General features: G+C 42.8%; 1 protein-coding gene across 4 annotated transcripts in view; it reads right to left on the bottom strand.

The window, feature by feature from the left end:
* KAT6B (lysine acetyltransferase 6B) overlaps positions 1-17,088 on the bottom strand; it is a 124,282-nt gene that overhangs the window by 7,876 nt on the left and 99,318 nt on the right. For all 4 annotated transcript variants that reach the window (XM_075422904.1, XM_075422906.1, XM_075422908.1 and 1 more), the window contains exons 13-14: positions 2,879-3,110; positions 591-750 (exon numbers count right to left, since the gene is read on the bottom strand). In XM_075422904.1, the coding sequence (XP_075279019.1) occupies positions 591-750; positions 2,879-3,110 (392 nt within the window). The remainder of the gene's footprint in view (positions 1-590; positions 751-2,878; positions 3,111-17,088) is intronic.

Here is a 17,088-nt window from a genome sequence, read left to right as displayed (position 1 = left end):
CACTGAAACAGCATTTACTTCGCCATATCCTTTACGTTCAGCTAAAGAGTTACAATAAGTCAACCCTGATTAGCACTGCTGGCTAACCTAGCAACAACATTTCAGCTGAATCATCTAGTAGCTCCCTTACAACAGTTAGGATAACAAACCAAAGAAGATTGCATTTCATGGGATATTTAGCACTATTAATGATGCAGCGAATTGATTTAAGTCCTTTAGCACTACATTACATGCCCACTGACATGGATCACTCCCAGCAAGTTCATAACACAAAGAATCGATTGACACTGCAGCCCCTGAGCTCTGCACCAAATTTGATCTGATTACATGCTCTTCGACTACTTCAAGAGTGATAAGTACAGCTCCATGACCAGTGATTCATGTTTTCAGTTTTCATACTCATCCCCCCAAAGTTGCCATGTCTTGCTGCACAGCTTCCAAAAATTGGGCATGACAATAGTATCAGTAGCCTCCACCATTAAGCGGTGGTCAAAGTTAAAACTGCTCTATTTAAGACAGTTTAATGTTGCACATTCAGACCGATGCAGGGAAAGGAAGGGAAATCCAGAATGAGAAGTTTCTGCTCTTACCTCCTTTTCTGCTTCTCTCTCTTCTTCAGAAACTGCAGCATTAGGAACTAACAAAGGAGTCCATCGTAAGCTTTCAGGATCGACTTCATTGATACGTGGATTCGCTTTCAGTTTCTCCATGTGACTTGAAATCAGCTTTTCTCTTCTAATAATTACAAACCTACAATCCAATAAACAGTCATTTTAGAAAGTGATCACCGAAAACAACCTCCCTACAGTTTAAATCCTTTTGCACGATCACCTGTGAAAATGGATGGGTAAATAAATGGATACAGCAAATTAAAAGTATCGGCTGACACACACAGGTAACACACTTACACTACTGACTGTTTACTCAGAGAAAGTAAGGAAACAACGGCCTACTAAGAGGAAGTTTATGAAGCCAAATACCACAGATTACTAAGGCAACAGACAGGAATGTAAAGGTTTTATAGCTGACTACTCAAAACCCAGGCAAGAGGTTTAGTGTTGGCACTTCAGTCACTGCCAGAACAATTTCCAGTGTTAATACAACACACAAGCATAAACAGAAAACATTGTGGATCATCAAGTAAAGAGTGAGAAAGTCGTTAATATTACAACTAAAGATGGTAGCTAACTAGACAAGAAAGCAAGTTAGAAACCTGGGGTTTCTAACGAATCATAAAAACGTACTTCAGTCCTACGCTGATGCAGCAGTAAACAACTTTCTAATTACTATGAAATGAAGTACCATCTCAAAAGTAGCTAAAGACTAACATAGTAGCACAGTATGCTGTTATGCTACCACATATCCAACCAGAGTTCCCCTGTTACAAAGAACTATACAATTGTAAGCCATAAAAAATATGTTGATTTTTTTAGCAAGGATTTCAAATGCTATAAATATCAGGTAAGTTAAGTGACAACATTGCTTTTCCTCAGATAATGCTCTAAAAAAAAAAATCAGATCCAGGTGAAACCTCTTCACCGCATTGTAACAAACTTCTACTTCCCTACATGTAAGAAAAATTAACAAAATGTAGGAAGTCATAAGCAGCCATACTCAAGGCATCTGGCAGGCATTTCAAAGATGTGATTTCTTTTCCTGGCTCAGCCACTGACCTTCTGGACACTCTTAGCCAGCTCAGTCCACGTCCCTGTCTAAGGGATATTACTACCTGTGAAAACACACTAACTGACCTTGTTTGTAAAGTATTTTGAATTCTTTAGATGAAAAAAAATTGTTATTTTCTAACTGTGTGTCAGTATTCAGGGCCTACAATAATTTGTGACAGGGCATATAAGTAACGATTACATATTTGATTCTCCCTTAAAACGCATTTGTCCCATCAGGTTGTCTATAAGTAACACCCCATAAAGTTAAGGTTTTAACGCAATGACAGCACTCCTCTTACTGCTCTCGTAATACCAGCCTGTAAGCCAGCCTCCTTTTTGAAGACTTGCATTCTCACTAGTTCAAAACTTGCTAGCTTTGAATACTAGAGCTGGTGCACATAAAAGTTAGCGAGGCTGAGCTATTCCTGATCTTCATTTTATTTTTTGGCAACCCACTAGGGCAGTTTTGCTTAATTATAAAGTTTCTATGATCGGAACATCTGGAAAAAATTATGAAGTTCTTCAGAAACAAAAAAACCACTGGCAAGTCATTTAACACATTTTATGAAAAAAAGAGACCAAACAACAAAACCAACCCACTTAAAATCTAAAATACCAATGAAGTACATTAAGAAAGAAGATAGTCACAAAACAGGAACTCACCTGCCCAGTGCACTAACTTTCAACGTTGATTGTAACATTAAATAGAAACTTTAAGAAGTCATTTGCATTGCCAGTACCTTGGGCAGGAGGACTCCATATGGAGCTGGTCTGATCCCACGGCTTGTGTGAATGCAGCAATGACTGAGAAAGGGGGTGCGGAGAGAGAGACTGCCACCCACAAACCCTAATTTTTCCCTCACTGGTATTCAAAGCAAGGTATTTGCAAAGCAAGATTCAGTAACTGTACTTACGGAAGATGATACTGAACGGAACAAAATTCTTCCCTGACAATGTTTCAGGCTGGCTGCACCCTTCCAACAACCAGTAAGATGAAGGTGGATCCAAAATCCCACCATTTGTTTAGGGAGAAAAACCCTTTGTGCGAGACCTCAACAAGACCCAGTCATACGGATTTCTTCAGTGAGATGGTTATCATTCATTTTCAAGTCAGAATTTTACACAGACATTTTTCACCTCAACCATTTTGTAAGCAGAGAAAGTGAATGTTTTGTCTCAGTATTTTTCAAATATTTACAAGATTCACTGACCTATCTTCTCTTTTATCTATCATGCTATGCTGTTGCAGGGTTGTAGCAATATCGTGTGGACACATCCCAGTAGCTCGACTCATTCCTTTGATGCTGATTTGTTTTTCATGGTGGCAGTTCAGGTATTCTAAGATGACACTCTTCCAGTAAGCCAGGTATGAGAGACGACCCAGATCAGACAATGGCTTTTCAGGGGATCCTGCTTGACCCTCTCTTCTAGAAAGTAAATAGCCTAGAAGGAAGAGAAACAGAATACCTTCTTGAGACAAAAAACTAAAGAATTTTAACTCCCCCTTAAGAAAGTTGGTATTAATAGAAAGATCAGCATGACTGACTACATTATCATTAACTCTCGCAATTAAAGAAATCCTACCCACAAAAGAGATTGGCTTCCATCATTACAGTGACATAGAAAAAGATTAAATCCTTGTAAGAGACTCAGACCTTATGTTATGAGAACCAAACACTAACCAGAACCCCCCCTTCTAATCATAAGGCAAGGAGGAAAGAAAAAGCCAACACATTTCAGAACAGGACTCATCATACGTGATCTCATTTAGAACTACAAATGCCTGGCCTTTTGAGAAACGTCACACCTGAGCTACATCACTGAAGCCAAGACTTTTCAGAAGAATCTCAAGCGAAAGTGTCACATGAAATATAATTAACATAATAAGTCAGTTTTCTTCAAGAAGCCCCAGGCGACATCAGTTTTTGATTAAACAGTTAGTTGTTGTATTTCAGAGGTGATATATAATTCACAAGCTGAATTACTAGGAGAATTCCTTAGGAGAAATAATCAAAAAATAATCTCCCTTAATTCACGTTTAAGAACATTCAAATAATTCCAGTTTGCAGTCTTCAAAACAGTAACCGATCAGCTATTATAAAATACACCACCTTTATTTTATATTCTATGTATGCAAGTCCTTTTCAACTCTCTTCAGCTTTAAAAGCTTTTACAATTTCAGGTAGAACACACCTGCTTGGAGATAACAGAAGTAGTCTGGTATTTGCCACCATTAAAACTGATTCAGGAGAAAGAAAAAAACAACACAGTTAATAAAATGTGTCCTTCCACAGTAATTCATCCCTCCATGACACATACTCTGCACCGTGCCTTTACAAACACTACCAAAACAGGGGCCTTAAACACCAGGGTTACAAAATGCTTGTTCCACCATAAGCACGGTCCTCATGCTCATGGAATTACATTACTCAAACTCATTTGGAATCCACCAACATATATGGTTCTTTTGCCTTCAAATATTATTAAATACTTGAAATAGTTTGTTGGGTTTGTGGGGGTTTTTTTTCAGTTGGAATCCCTCTTTTTATTTTTCAAAGATTGCTTTAAAATACACCTAGTACAGCCATGTCACATTTGCTAAACAAATCATCCTGACTTCTTCACAAAGTTTCTCCTAATCGAGTTAGCTATAAATTAAAAACATATGTTTAACATCCAGCTTTGAGCGAAGCGGTGGCTGTTTCCTTTTTTTGCTGTATGCTTTACCATATACAAACCGTACACACACACATCTATTTTTTATGTACATCAAAATATGAAACGCACACATACATACACGTGTATTTACTCAGCTGGAAACAATGGTCTTCCTTTTTTCAGGGGCATTAGAAAAGGTCCACAACTCAGCTTGGAAAAGACACATGCACTAGGCACCATACTCTAACCTCCGGTTTGCATTAAAATGTTTACACCAGAAAGCAGACATCCTACTGCATTCCAAGTGATCAGTAACACCACAGATACTGAAATAAGTAGTGTACCCTTCATCTCTATTAGCATGATTGATGATCAAATGCCAGAGCTTCAGGAAGAATACCATCCCACAGCTGCCTACCTGTACACACCACAGCCTGCATAAAACCTGCCGACATCTGCACGGTACCACTGGAAACTCAGCAAGTATATCTCTTCTGCTTTACAGAAGAAACACTACCTTAAAATGTAAGAAAAGGAAGGTGTTTTAACCTCTGAAGTTGCAGCATATTATATTTTTTTGTAACTAGATGATACATCTAAGTACTAGCTGTAACTGCTGTTGACACCACAAGCCAAACTTCTCATTGAAAACAACAATGCATCCCGAACAGTCTGAAAGTAAAAAACTGTTTCACTTCCAGCTGCACAAAAGGAGACCTATAGTGTCTAGCCTGCACTGCAGCATTTTAGATAAACCTCCACTTGTACCAAGGAAGAATTTTGGATCAGCTTGTTCATAACATATAAAGACAAGTTTTGTACTAATCATTGCCTGTAGAAAAAAGTGCAAAAATGCAGTGGCACAATTATCAACAGAAGTCCCAACACAGGAAGAGAATAACCTACATTTTTAAAATAAAGCCATGAGGAGAACTTACAGTTGCTTCAAGTAACTTTACAGTTTAACCTACCAACTTCATATACACGAAAACCTAGGCACTAATAGAAAGTGTTTTCAGGCTGTCTGCAAGACCTGGACTTCATTCTTGTATAATTTAAAATTACTTTGACAAGAATTTTCTTCTTCCACTTCAATTTTCCTCATACATAATAGTGCTGTAATTATACTTTCTTGGTCAGTACCTTATGAGGATTAATAAGAAACCACTATCAAGAGTCTGGAATCATTAGTTAGGCAACCACAAGCAGCTTTAGAGTTTTACTGGTATACCCTTGCTCATGGAATCCTTCCAGTGGTTGGGGACTTTGAAACTAGTTCTTTATGGTCATTTTCACATGTTTTCACTCTACATTAAAGCAGTGAAACTTCACCTGCATGGCAATAACATTGTCAGCATTCTTCTCCTACCACACTCTACAACCTGACCTAGGCTTATCCAAGATACTCATTCTATAGGATCAAAAACACAAACCAGAGGTAACACTCTCGGTTACACGTAGTGCGTAATGAACGGAAAATTTCTCTTAACAGATTCTGTAATTTGAATGACATCTATTAAAATAAACTTACCAAAGAGACGCCAAACAATTGATCTAAGTTGCAGGTAAATAAAAAACACTGATCTTGGTAGCTCGTGTATCTATCCTGAAGCATCTGAAATGAGTACAATATGCCCCTGTTAAACAGATACCCCCAGTGTCACTGTGTCTACCTAATCTTAATAATGGATAGCCTCAGAGTGGAAACATGAAGGAACTTTCTTAAACCGCCGATACAAGACTATTGACAACAGGAACATTTATGGGACCTCCCCACCCACCCCCAAGAGTAAGCAAGTCAGACTGCATGTCACACAAAAAAACCCACAACAAAATAGAAGACCTGATCTAGCAGACCAAAGACTTGTCTATCTTCTGGGCATATGAGTGATAATATCACAAAATTTAACAGCCAACATACCATTAATGATTTTTATTTCTTGCCTTATCTCCAGCCTCCACAGCAAAGCAATATGCTGCATGCGATTTACAGCCTTTGCTGTTTCATGCAAACGTCCCCAGAATCACTCTTCTCCAAGATTTAAAACAATTAGAAGAAATCCAATCTGAGAATGGGAAAGTTAGTGTAACACACACATATTTTCTGCCTTCAACACAAATTTAGGAGACAATCAGACACTAAAACACACACTTCAAGATATTAACTTGAGCAGTATCTTGTAATTTCAGCCTACAGCATTCCTAGTATCCAACTCCCCTGAAATAGCTACAGCAGAGTCCGTAACACATTTAGGTGAAAATGGTAATTTTAATACATCTGTGTCAGTCTCCAGAAACTTTCAGTCGGTGAGCTACTGATTTTGCTGTGCTCAGTTCTGCCTCTTCAAACCAATTAAACTGCAGGAGATCAGACACGCAGTTTCGCAGTCCCCTGTTCTCACAGTGGTCAACAGAAAAATCCAAGGGACAGCCTAAACCAGCAACCATCTTGTGAAGCTCTCATCCAAGCAGAATTAATCTGGCTCTGTCCAAACGAATGGCACCTGCCAGATACATATCATCCCCACACTTGTTGGCATTTTCTAAGAACTTGGTAAGATTTTCTACGGATCACCTTCTTTTGCGGGCAGCACACGGTCCATCTTCCTCCTCCATTCCCTGCATTTACCTACGTGTTCACTAGCGCTAGTCTTTATCGCCGTGGCCACTAATATGCCTGGTACTGATGGGAGGTGAACTGACTTGTATCTCCCTAGCTCTCTCCTGAAAAGCTTCTAAAAATTGGGATCATGTCAGTCCCTTTCAGTCCTACAGCACAAAAGCACTTTTCTGCATACTTGAAGTTACAAACTGCCAGGAGCAGCTCTCTCACTACTAAGTCTCTTATCTCCAAATCCCCAAGACACATCCTTCTTTCCCTGCCATGTACGCTTCCAAACTTCACGATCTTAGTTTCTCACATTAAGCATAAACCACTCCACAGTTTTAAATAAGGCAGATACGATTTAGCTTGAGATAGCTGAACTGAATTTTATTATCTATTCAAGAAATATCGACTTGTCCCTTTGCTTTTAACATGGTAGCAAAGGCAGCCCTCAGAGGTGCAAGAAGACAGAGATGCAGACTGCGTAGAGGCCAGCAGCATAGGAAGAAGCAGCGAAGACACTAAACCACTGAACTGGTATACTGAGCAAGACCAAGTGAACAAATTAAAACTGACAGACAGAAGGAAGTAAAATGACATTTGAAAGTATTCTTTAAGGACTCTTCTGCAATCTGTGTGCTCTCTACACGTGCTTTTTATTCTATAGCAATGAACAAATCAATTTATCATTTCATTTCTGATGAATGGTCAAAGGAAAGAGACCTGGCTTTAAACAGTTCCGTTTCTTTGAGTGCATTTCAGACTGACCACAACCATTATGAAGCCATTAGGTTTTCAAGTAAGTTACTTCACTTGCTTCAAGTAAACCACAAAACCAAAAACTCCAGTCTTGTCCTCCTTTAGCTCCAGCCCATTTGCAACCTGGATGCAGGTGCCTGAATTACACTTGTTTGTCTGCACGCCAGAGAGCATGGCCAGGCTGTGGCTCAGTTACGCAGAAGTAAACTGTGCTACGCATATTGCAAAGGACTGAACGAACACTTCATCAGTGGCTTCCTATTCACCAGAGAAGCAAGAGAACTTAGCTAATATGAAGGTTCTCAACAAGTATTTTTGATGTAATTACACGTACTATTTATTTCTTTAAAAAACTTTATACCCTGGAACAATCCTAGACATGCTGTATTTTATAGTAAATACAAAGATTGTTTTGTTTATCTTTAGAGTAACCAATAGTCGGTTGGTTAGCATCCACACTTTGGAAAATAAAGAATTGTAGCAGAGTAGGTTCTAAGAACTGATCGAACACAATTCCTGGCAAAGAGAGTACCAAATCTCATTCTGTACCTGGGCAAGAACTTACAAATTGCACTTCCTTTCTCCTATGCTACTAGCAACAAATCCACGTATTTGTTTTTCTACCTACACAGGTTAAAAATTAAAACAGATTCTTCAAAGCGGACCCCGAGGGCAGGGATTCACGAGTCCTACATTTCAGGTAGAAAAGATTTTTTTTTTATTTGCTACAAAAAGCTGGAAATAAGTTTACACTGCAAAACTGAAATTTATCTAAGAGTCTGTGGTCTAGGAAACAGTTTTACGTATCAATCACAATGCACGGGAGACTAAACACAGTTCTGAACTTACTGAAGAAAACATGTTCAATATCGCTTTCTAGGAAATCAGTACTATTAATCTGTCTGAATAAGAACGTTACAAACACTAGTGAAGAAAGTCTGTTACGTTCTTGTAACTGAGACAGAACTCAGTTTACAAAAAAAAACCAAAACAAAACCAACCCAAAAAACACAAACATCTTAAATTAGGATGTGTACTACCAGAGTATTCCAGGGTCCTCATCTTGGAACATACTAGCTGTTCCAGAGAACACAACTCTTCACTCCGATTTTGTAATTCAAACTTACATATTCATTTTTTTGTTTTGTTTTCATAGAATGGTTTGGCTTGGAAAGGACCTTAAAGATCATCTTGTTCCAACACCCTGCCATGAGCAGGGACATCTTCCACTAGACCAGGGTGCTCAGAGCTCCATCCAACCTGGCCTTGAACCCTGTCAGGGAGGGGGCAGCCACAGCCTCTCTGGGCAAAGAGCAGGCATCTCAGCAAAGACGATCTTTGACCATCTGCAGATTAGATTGGCTTTTACCTTGCAGCATTTCTTTCCAAAACAGAACTGCACTGGCAGTAGTTTAATGCAAGAAAAGAAGCAGAGCTCTGCCCTGCTGCAAACACTCATTACAGAGAAACGTTTACACCCTGTTTCATCCCTCCACATTCACAGAATTATTAATAAACATAACACTCAACGCTCTCAAATAGGAGCAACTCTTACAGAGCACAAGAACAGTATAGAAAATGCAATGTAGCAGAAGTCCCTAGATCAGAATAACTCCTAAGAATCTTTCAGCAGTAACCCTGCCACTGTAACCTGTTGGACTTTGAACAGCAGTGGACTTGGCGAATAGGAAATCTTTGTTCTGTTCAGCAGGGTTTCACCAAGACAGCTTCCTCTTGTGCTTTTTAGGCCATTATCTTCCATGCTTCCTAGTGAAATTGCTTGACCATCATCCTGTACCTTGCTTCAAAGAGGAAAATGTCTATTGTGAATCTTTACTTCATTTACATGTAGGGAAAAAACTCTCCACCTTTTAAAGTACAAAGGATCAAAAGTTCAGAGCAGTATCATTGCAAAAGTACTAATTTATTGCTTATGTATTAAAACATCGACAAAACAGACAACACAATATTGTCACATGTGAATAATCTTCCAATCACTTTTAAACCCAGAAAGTCAGATGGTATTTTTGCAACAGGTAATGACTGAGAATCAGGCTGGGGAATAAACCACACGAAGAATCAAATTCAAATCTATTGCCCTTGGCTTCCAAAATTCAGCCTCTTTTTGCCACTGTCATTCACCTCGCAGCAAAACAGAAAAGCAAACTTCAACAGTTCCAAACCTGCCTGCACAGAAAGTCCATTTTACAAACAGGTTTCAACTCACAAAAAGGAACGACATAGCTTAGAACTACTGTCAGGTTGTCAGCTCTCACAGAGTCATGAAACAGCTACGAACTGCTACAACGTACAGCATGTTGCAATAAGGCAAACTGTCGGCAGCTTCAGTTTGCCTACGAGACACGTCATCTGCATGCGCTGGCATTCAGCAGCCGAGCTGTGAATGGCTTCACTGCCTGTGAATCAAGGACAAGACACGCGACAGAGACAGAAGCCCTGCTGCCGTTCTAAGGGACGTGCTTGCTCTCCAGCCGTGCGCTACGGCCACTGCCATCAGATTAATTTGAACAGCTACACAGACTTGCTGTCAATGCATAACCAAACTCCATTTTATCTTTCCGAACCTCTTCAGCTATGCGACCAATAGTAATACATCACTGATCCTATAAACAGGCCTGAAGAAAGCTGCCAGTGTTCAATGCCACACCATCAAGTCCAGCTCAAAATCCACCTATGCAACACAGCACTTAGACGACAGCCCATTGACAAGAACTTCACTTCCAAACCTCCTAAAGTTTACTTCCAAACTAAGCTCTCCTACCGTGGGCTAATCTAATGCTAACAGCAGAAGCTTCAGACAACACCATATATAGAAATACCTGTAGACGGGATTTACACAGATCCAGAAGCACCTCAGCATTCATTATGTGACTTCTACCAAGTCAAATGCTCTATCACCTTTGTGATACCATGATGACATAAATCCATTTATTTCACTCATTGCTGTAGTTGTTCACACTTCTTTGTCTCTTCTGCAGATGCAGGTAACATTTGCCACCTTGCAGTTACTGAGGATGTTCCCCATTGCCGTGACTTCTCAAAGATGACAGTGAGAGCTCTCACAATCATGTCAGCCAGTTCCCTTGGGTGCATCTCACCTGGTCCTACAAGTCTGTATATGTCCATTTTACTTAAAGTACTCTGTAACTTCATCTTCCTCTACCATGGATGGCATCTCTCTCTGCTCCTTAAGTTCTACCACACCTGAGAACAGGCCCTGTCAGTGAAAGCCAAGGCAAAGAAAAGCACTCAGTACCTCAGCTCCCTTCCGAGATCCCCACCACACTCCCATGTCATCACACGATGCCTACTCCATTCAGCAGCGGGGTCGCCTTCTGCTTACTCTTCCTTTGGCTGTCCACACACCTGCAAGAACTCTCCTGTTGCTCTGCACATTGCTCAGTTTCAACTCCAACGCAGCTTTAGCTTAATTCCATTCCTGCACATGTAAGCAATACCAGTACCTTTTGTAGGCTTTGTTTTTGCTCAAGCCAGGAGCTCTCCCTCCAGCCTAGCAGGCTTACTGTCATGCCTGCTATTTTCATGAACCTTAGAATGAGTCATTTTTGCAGTCTGAGGAAACTGGCTCTGAAAATTAATGTGTCCAGTACTCCTTTGCCCTTCACAGCAGCCTCCTAAAGAAAACCACTTACCAGTTCTCTAAACAAGGTAAAATTCTGAGCCTTAGTCTACTAGTTGCCCTCCTCACTTCCCTCAGGATCTGCAACCCTACCATCTCACACCCACCACAGCCTGGGCTGCCACTGACTATCACTTCCCTGATCAATTCCTCTTTATTTGCAAGCAGCAGACACAGCAATGAATTTGCCCTAGCTCGTCCTTCCAAAATTCACAACAAAATACTGTTCCAAACACCCTGCAGAAATCTGCTGGATTGCCTGTATCCTGCTGTGCTGCCCTTCCAGCACAGCATTTCAAGCAGTCACCGAGAACAAGGGCCTTCCACTAGCAGATGGCATCCAGTTGCTTGGAAGGTTCATGCTCTTCCCTTTTTGATCAGGCTGTCTATGAGAAGTGTCCACCACAGCATTCATGACTACTGGCCTGTCCTCTGCTTCTGAGGCATACAGACTTGACAGGCCTATCACCCATCCCATGGCAGAGCTCCATGCTTCCAAGTCATTCCTTTGTGTAGAGCACAACCTCCCCTCCTTGGTTTCCCTACCTGTCCTTCCTGAAGAGACTGGTACCCACCTGTTGCAGCAGTCCAGTCTCCTGAGCTACCCCACTGCATCTCTAACACCAATGGGGTTACAGCTCTACGACAGAGCACAGTCCTCCAATTCCTCCTCTTTGTCTTCAGGACTTGAGAAATTGCAACAATAGGATCTCCAATGCAATGCAAGAGGGTGCCCTTACCCTGCCCGCCCCAATCACATTGTCTCTTGCAAACCCCACTTTCAAGCAGCCCAAGACCTGGATGGCTCCTTAGTCCCCTAGAAGTTCTGTCCAAGTCAATTTCTGATGTGCCACTGTGGTCATTCCACCTGGTGCCTGTGACACATCATCATGGCTGCGTCTACTCCGAACAGCCCCCCAGACCCTCAGGACACCCCATTTTGGGGCAACTGTTCCACCAACTGCCAGGTTGGTACGTCTTGGTCATTGGCACTATATATGTTTGTCAAATAAGAAGCTGGATGCAAGTCTACTCCACCTCACTTCCAGACTTCCTACTTGACAAGCAACTTCACCTGCTGTCTTCTGGTTCCCAAACATAGTTCAGTCACCTTCTGAACTAAGGATCTATCAACACGCTTCTTCACCCTATGCTGTGCTTCAAAATGCTCATGCTGAATTAAGAATCAAAGGAGTTGTACACAAACTTACTTCTCCTTAACCACCACCACACAGCTCTAACGTGCAGTGTCTTGCTCGTGTCCTACCATTTAGTTTAAATATTGCTCAGCACAAGAAACTAACACAAATATTCTATCATATTTTACAGTGTCCTGAGTTTACAGCAAAGCTCACTGCACTTGTGTGTTTTTCTACTGTTATGAAAAAGTGAAAAAAATACTTTAAACAAGTATAGGTCTCCATGAAGTGTTAAGATAGACAATTACAAGAAACTTCACCAAGAGGCAACTATATTCTCCTATTATTTAGGATTCATCTTGGAGAGCACTTCTCTGGTCTTCTATCCAGACAAAGAGCAGAGAAGGTTCAACACTTCTGTGTTCAGCTGGGAAGACCATACAGCTAGGTAGGTGCAATCCAGGAGGTTCCTACAGAGCATCGATGATAACTTTCTGATGCAAGTGGTGGAGGAACCAACAAGGAAAGGAGCACTGCTGGACCTTGTGTTAACAAACAAGGAGGGACTGGTGGAGGATGTGAAGGTTGGAGGTAGACTCGGCTGCAGTGACCATGAAATGGTCGAGTTCAGGATCCTGCGTGGAGGAAGCAGGGCGATAAGCAGGATCAAAACCCTGGACCTCAGGAGGGCTGACTTTGCCCTCTTCAAGGAGCTACTGGGAGGAATCCCGTGGGCCAGGGCTCTCGAAGGCAGGGGGGTCCAAGAGTGCTGGTCGCTCTTTAAACAACACTTCTTCCATGCACAGGAGCAATGCATCCCCCTGAGAAAGAAATCTAGCAAAGGAGGCAGGAGACCTGCATGGTTAAACAAGGAGCTTCTAGCAGAGATCAGGCAGAAGAGAAAGGTCCATGGAATGTGGAAAGAGGGGCAGGCCACTTGGGAAGTGTACAGAAACGTGGTGAGAGCATGCACGGATGTGACGAGGAAGGCCAAGGCCCACCTGGAACTGAAGCTGGCAAGGGATGTCAAAAACAACAAGAAGGGCTTCTTCAACTACATCAGCAGCAAAAGGAAGGCTAGGGACAACGTGGGGCCGCTGCTGAATGAGGCGGGTGTCCTGGTGACGGAGGATGCGGACAAGGCAGAGCTACTGAATGCCTTCTTTGCTTCAGTCTTCAGTGCTAAGACTGGCCCTCAGGAATCCCAGGCCCCGGAGGTAAGAGAAGAAGCCTACAGAGAGGAGGACTTTCCCTTGGTCAAGGAGGACTGTGTGAGGGATAGCTTAAGTGATCTGGATGTCCACAAATCCATGGGCCCCGATGGAATGCACCCACGAGTGCTGAGGGAGCTGGCGGATGTCATTGCTGAGCCACTCTCCATCATCTTTGAGAGGTCCTGGAGGACAGGAGAGGTGCCCGAGGACTGGAGAAAGGCCAATGTCACTCCAATCTTCAAAAAGGGCAAGAAGGAGGACCCAGGGAACTACAGGCCGGTCAGCCTCACCTCCATCCTGGGAAAGGTGATGGAGCAGCTTATCCTGGAGGCCATCATCAAGCAAGTGGAAGAAAAGAAGGTTATCAGGAGTAGTCAGCATGGATTCACCAAGGGGAAATCATGTCTGACCAATCTGATAGCTTTCTACGATGACATGACTGGCTGGGTAGATGAGGGGAGAGCCGCGGATGTTGTCTACCTTGACTTCAGCAAGGCTTTCGACACAGTCTCCCATGATATTCTCCTAGGGAAGCTGAGGAAGTGTGGGCTGGATGAGTGGTCAGTGAGGTGGATTGAGAACTGGCTGAATGGCAGAACTCAGAGGGTTGTCATCAGGGCGCTGAGTCTAGTTGGAGGCTGGTAACAAGTGGTGTTCCCCAGGGGTCAGTACTGGGCCCAGTCTTGTTTAACTTCTTTATCAACGACCTGGATGAAGAGTTAGAATGTACCCTCAGCAAGTTTGCTGATGACACCAAACTGGGAGGTGTGGTAGATACACCAGAAGGCTGTGCCGCCATTCAGCGTGACCTGGATAGGCTGGAAAGCTGGGCAGAGAGGAACCTGATGAGGTTCAACAAAGCCAAGCGCAGGGTCCTGCACCTGGGGAGGAACAACCTCATGCACCAGTACAGGCTTGGGGTGGACCTGCTGGAGGGCAGCTCTGCGGAGAGGGACCTGGGTGTCCTGGTGGACGACAGGTTGACCATGAGCCAGCAGTGTGCCCTGGCTGCCAAGAAAGCCAATGGGATCCTGGGGTGCATCAAGAAGAGTGTGGCCAGCAGGACGAGGGAGGTTCTCCTTCCCCTCTACTCTGCCCTAGTGAGGCCCCATCTGGAGTACTGCGTCCAGTTCTGGGCTCCCCAGTTCAAGAAAGATGAGGAGCTACTGGAGAGAGTCCAGTGGAGGACTATGAGGAGGATGAGGGGACTGGAACATCTCTCCTGTGAGGAGAGGCTGAGGGAGCTGGGCTTGTTCAGCCTGAAGAAGAGAAGGCTGAGAAGGGACCTTAGAAATGCCTCTAAATATCTGCAGGGTGGGTGTCAGGAGGATGGGTCCAGGCTCTTTTCAGTGGTGCCCAGTGACAGGACAAGGGGCAATGGGCACAAACTGAAGCAGAGGAAGCTCCAGCTGAACAGGAGGAAGAACTTCTTCCCTCTGAGGGTGACGGAGCCCCGGCCCAGGCTGCCCAGGGAGGCTGTGGAGTCTCCTTCTCTGGAGATATTCAAGACCCGCCTGGACAAGGTCCTGTGCAGCTTGCTGTAGGTGACCCTGCTTCGGCAGGAGGGTTGGACTAGATGACCCACAGAGGTCCCCTTCCAACCTCTACTATTCTGTGATTCTGTGATTCTGTTTTATTAACATTGTAGATGCATTTCTGCCCATTTTAAACACTGTTTTCCTACCAGGAAGTGTTACATTTAGCATGAATATACTCTCTAAACTGTACGTACTCGCAACTGTTTAACTAACAGATAACAAACTCAGAGTTATTTCAACTAATCGCTTGCTCCAGAGCAGTCACAAAATAAACAGGAACATCTGGACCTCAAATGCATGGCGCACCTCTGCACCAGCTGCACAGATTAACTGCATGGAAAATCAGAGCAACAATACATGCAGTTAAGCATTTGGATCATAGCAGTTACTCATCACGTTATGCAATGTCAGCAATGAAGTCCACTGAACTAGTCTACCTGCCAGTGAAATGAGATCAGAAACATCACCACCACCCAGAGCTGCTGGACGGCAGCAAAGGGATAGGAACAGTGTACCGATGTCAGGAAAATGGGAGTCACACAGGAGCAGGTTGCTCGGCTCATAAGAACAGATTTGAGTTTACTGATCTTTCCCCAGGTTAGACTGAATGTAGCCCTCACAGCAGAAGTCTATTCAGAAGCGTACACGCTACATCAGCACGCTAGCATTCCGGACTTCAGCCTGACTGATAATAGCTTTACCTCATGTGTTGTACAACTTAAGCCTGTCCATCTCAGGTTCACAGTTCTGCACGGAGGCACATGACAATCCCACATACAGATGTTCACATACGCTTTCACACACAACAAAGCTATCCCAACACCACCAAAGTAACTCTCCTCCAGAAGACAGAACCAGGTTACTTATGACAGCTTTCCAGATACACGCTTTAAAGATGCCAATGCACTGCTTAAAAGCCCTGAGCAGACGAGAGCCTCCACAAAACCAAACCACTGCCAGAACCTGGAAACAGCTTGAGCTCTACTTCTCAGAGGCCCCTAGTCATAAAACGGAGCCTTTCAGAAAGTCGTAAGCAAGAGCTTGTGCTCACAGGATTGCCCTTATATAATCAGCACTGTTCAACTCCTGTTTGTATTTTGTTACTATCTGTGTCAGAAGAACATGTATTTGTGAGAATCTATCTAGAACAAAAGAAGCAACCAGTGAACTATTTGCCCTTCATGTTCTGAGTTCTTCGCAGCCTCTTTAAAGGCCAGGCCCCACAAATGAATTACCAGACTCAGACAGATCGAATCAAATCAACTTGTTCACTAAACTTTGTTTTGTTTGAACGATAACCAAGTAAAATAAGTCCCTTAATATGGAAAGGAAGAACTCTCAAGTTTTCATGCAATGTTCTGTATCAAACCAGAGCTCTGAAAGAACAGCACGTGCTAGTAACTGTTCTTCTAATACACCACTATCTGAAGAGAAGATCTCCCTCAAACCAGCATTTCAAGCCATCCTAAGAGACTTCCTTTTGTCTCATAAAACATCAGATATTTTGTTTTGAAATTACATGAACAAGTTGTGAAGACAGGTTCAAAAGGGTAGTCAGAAAAATCCAAACAGCTGAGTATTCAGACAGAACAGCTCAACACGGTCAGGTCAGCTCAGTGTTCCAAGTTCAGAGGTACGACCACGCGTGGAAGGCAGAAATAGGCAAGGCAAAAGTGCGAGCTTATTAAGACTTAAGATTCCTAAAACTATAGTTCATGTTACTGTTTTTTCCATAACTATTCTGTGTGCCTCTGAACTGTTTTTGTCTATGTCAATGGGAGGAAGGTCAAAGATAGACGACCTTAAATAGGTGTTAGTACACTCTTTGAAAGCACTTTTGAGGCAGC

The sequence above is a fragment of the Opisthocomus hoazin genome, chromosome 6, assembly GCF_030867145.1.
Source record: "Opisthocomus hoazin isolate bOpiHoa1 chromosome 6, bOpiHoa1.hap1, whole genome shotgun sequence".
In the NCBI taxonomy this organism is placed as follows: Eukaryota; Metazoa; Chordata; class Aves; order Opisthocomiformes; family Opisthocomidae; genus Opisthocomus; species Opisthocomus hoazin.
The sequence above is the reverse complement of the archived record's forward strand: the minus strand, read 5'-3'. Positions and strand labels throughout refer to the sequence as shown.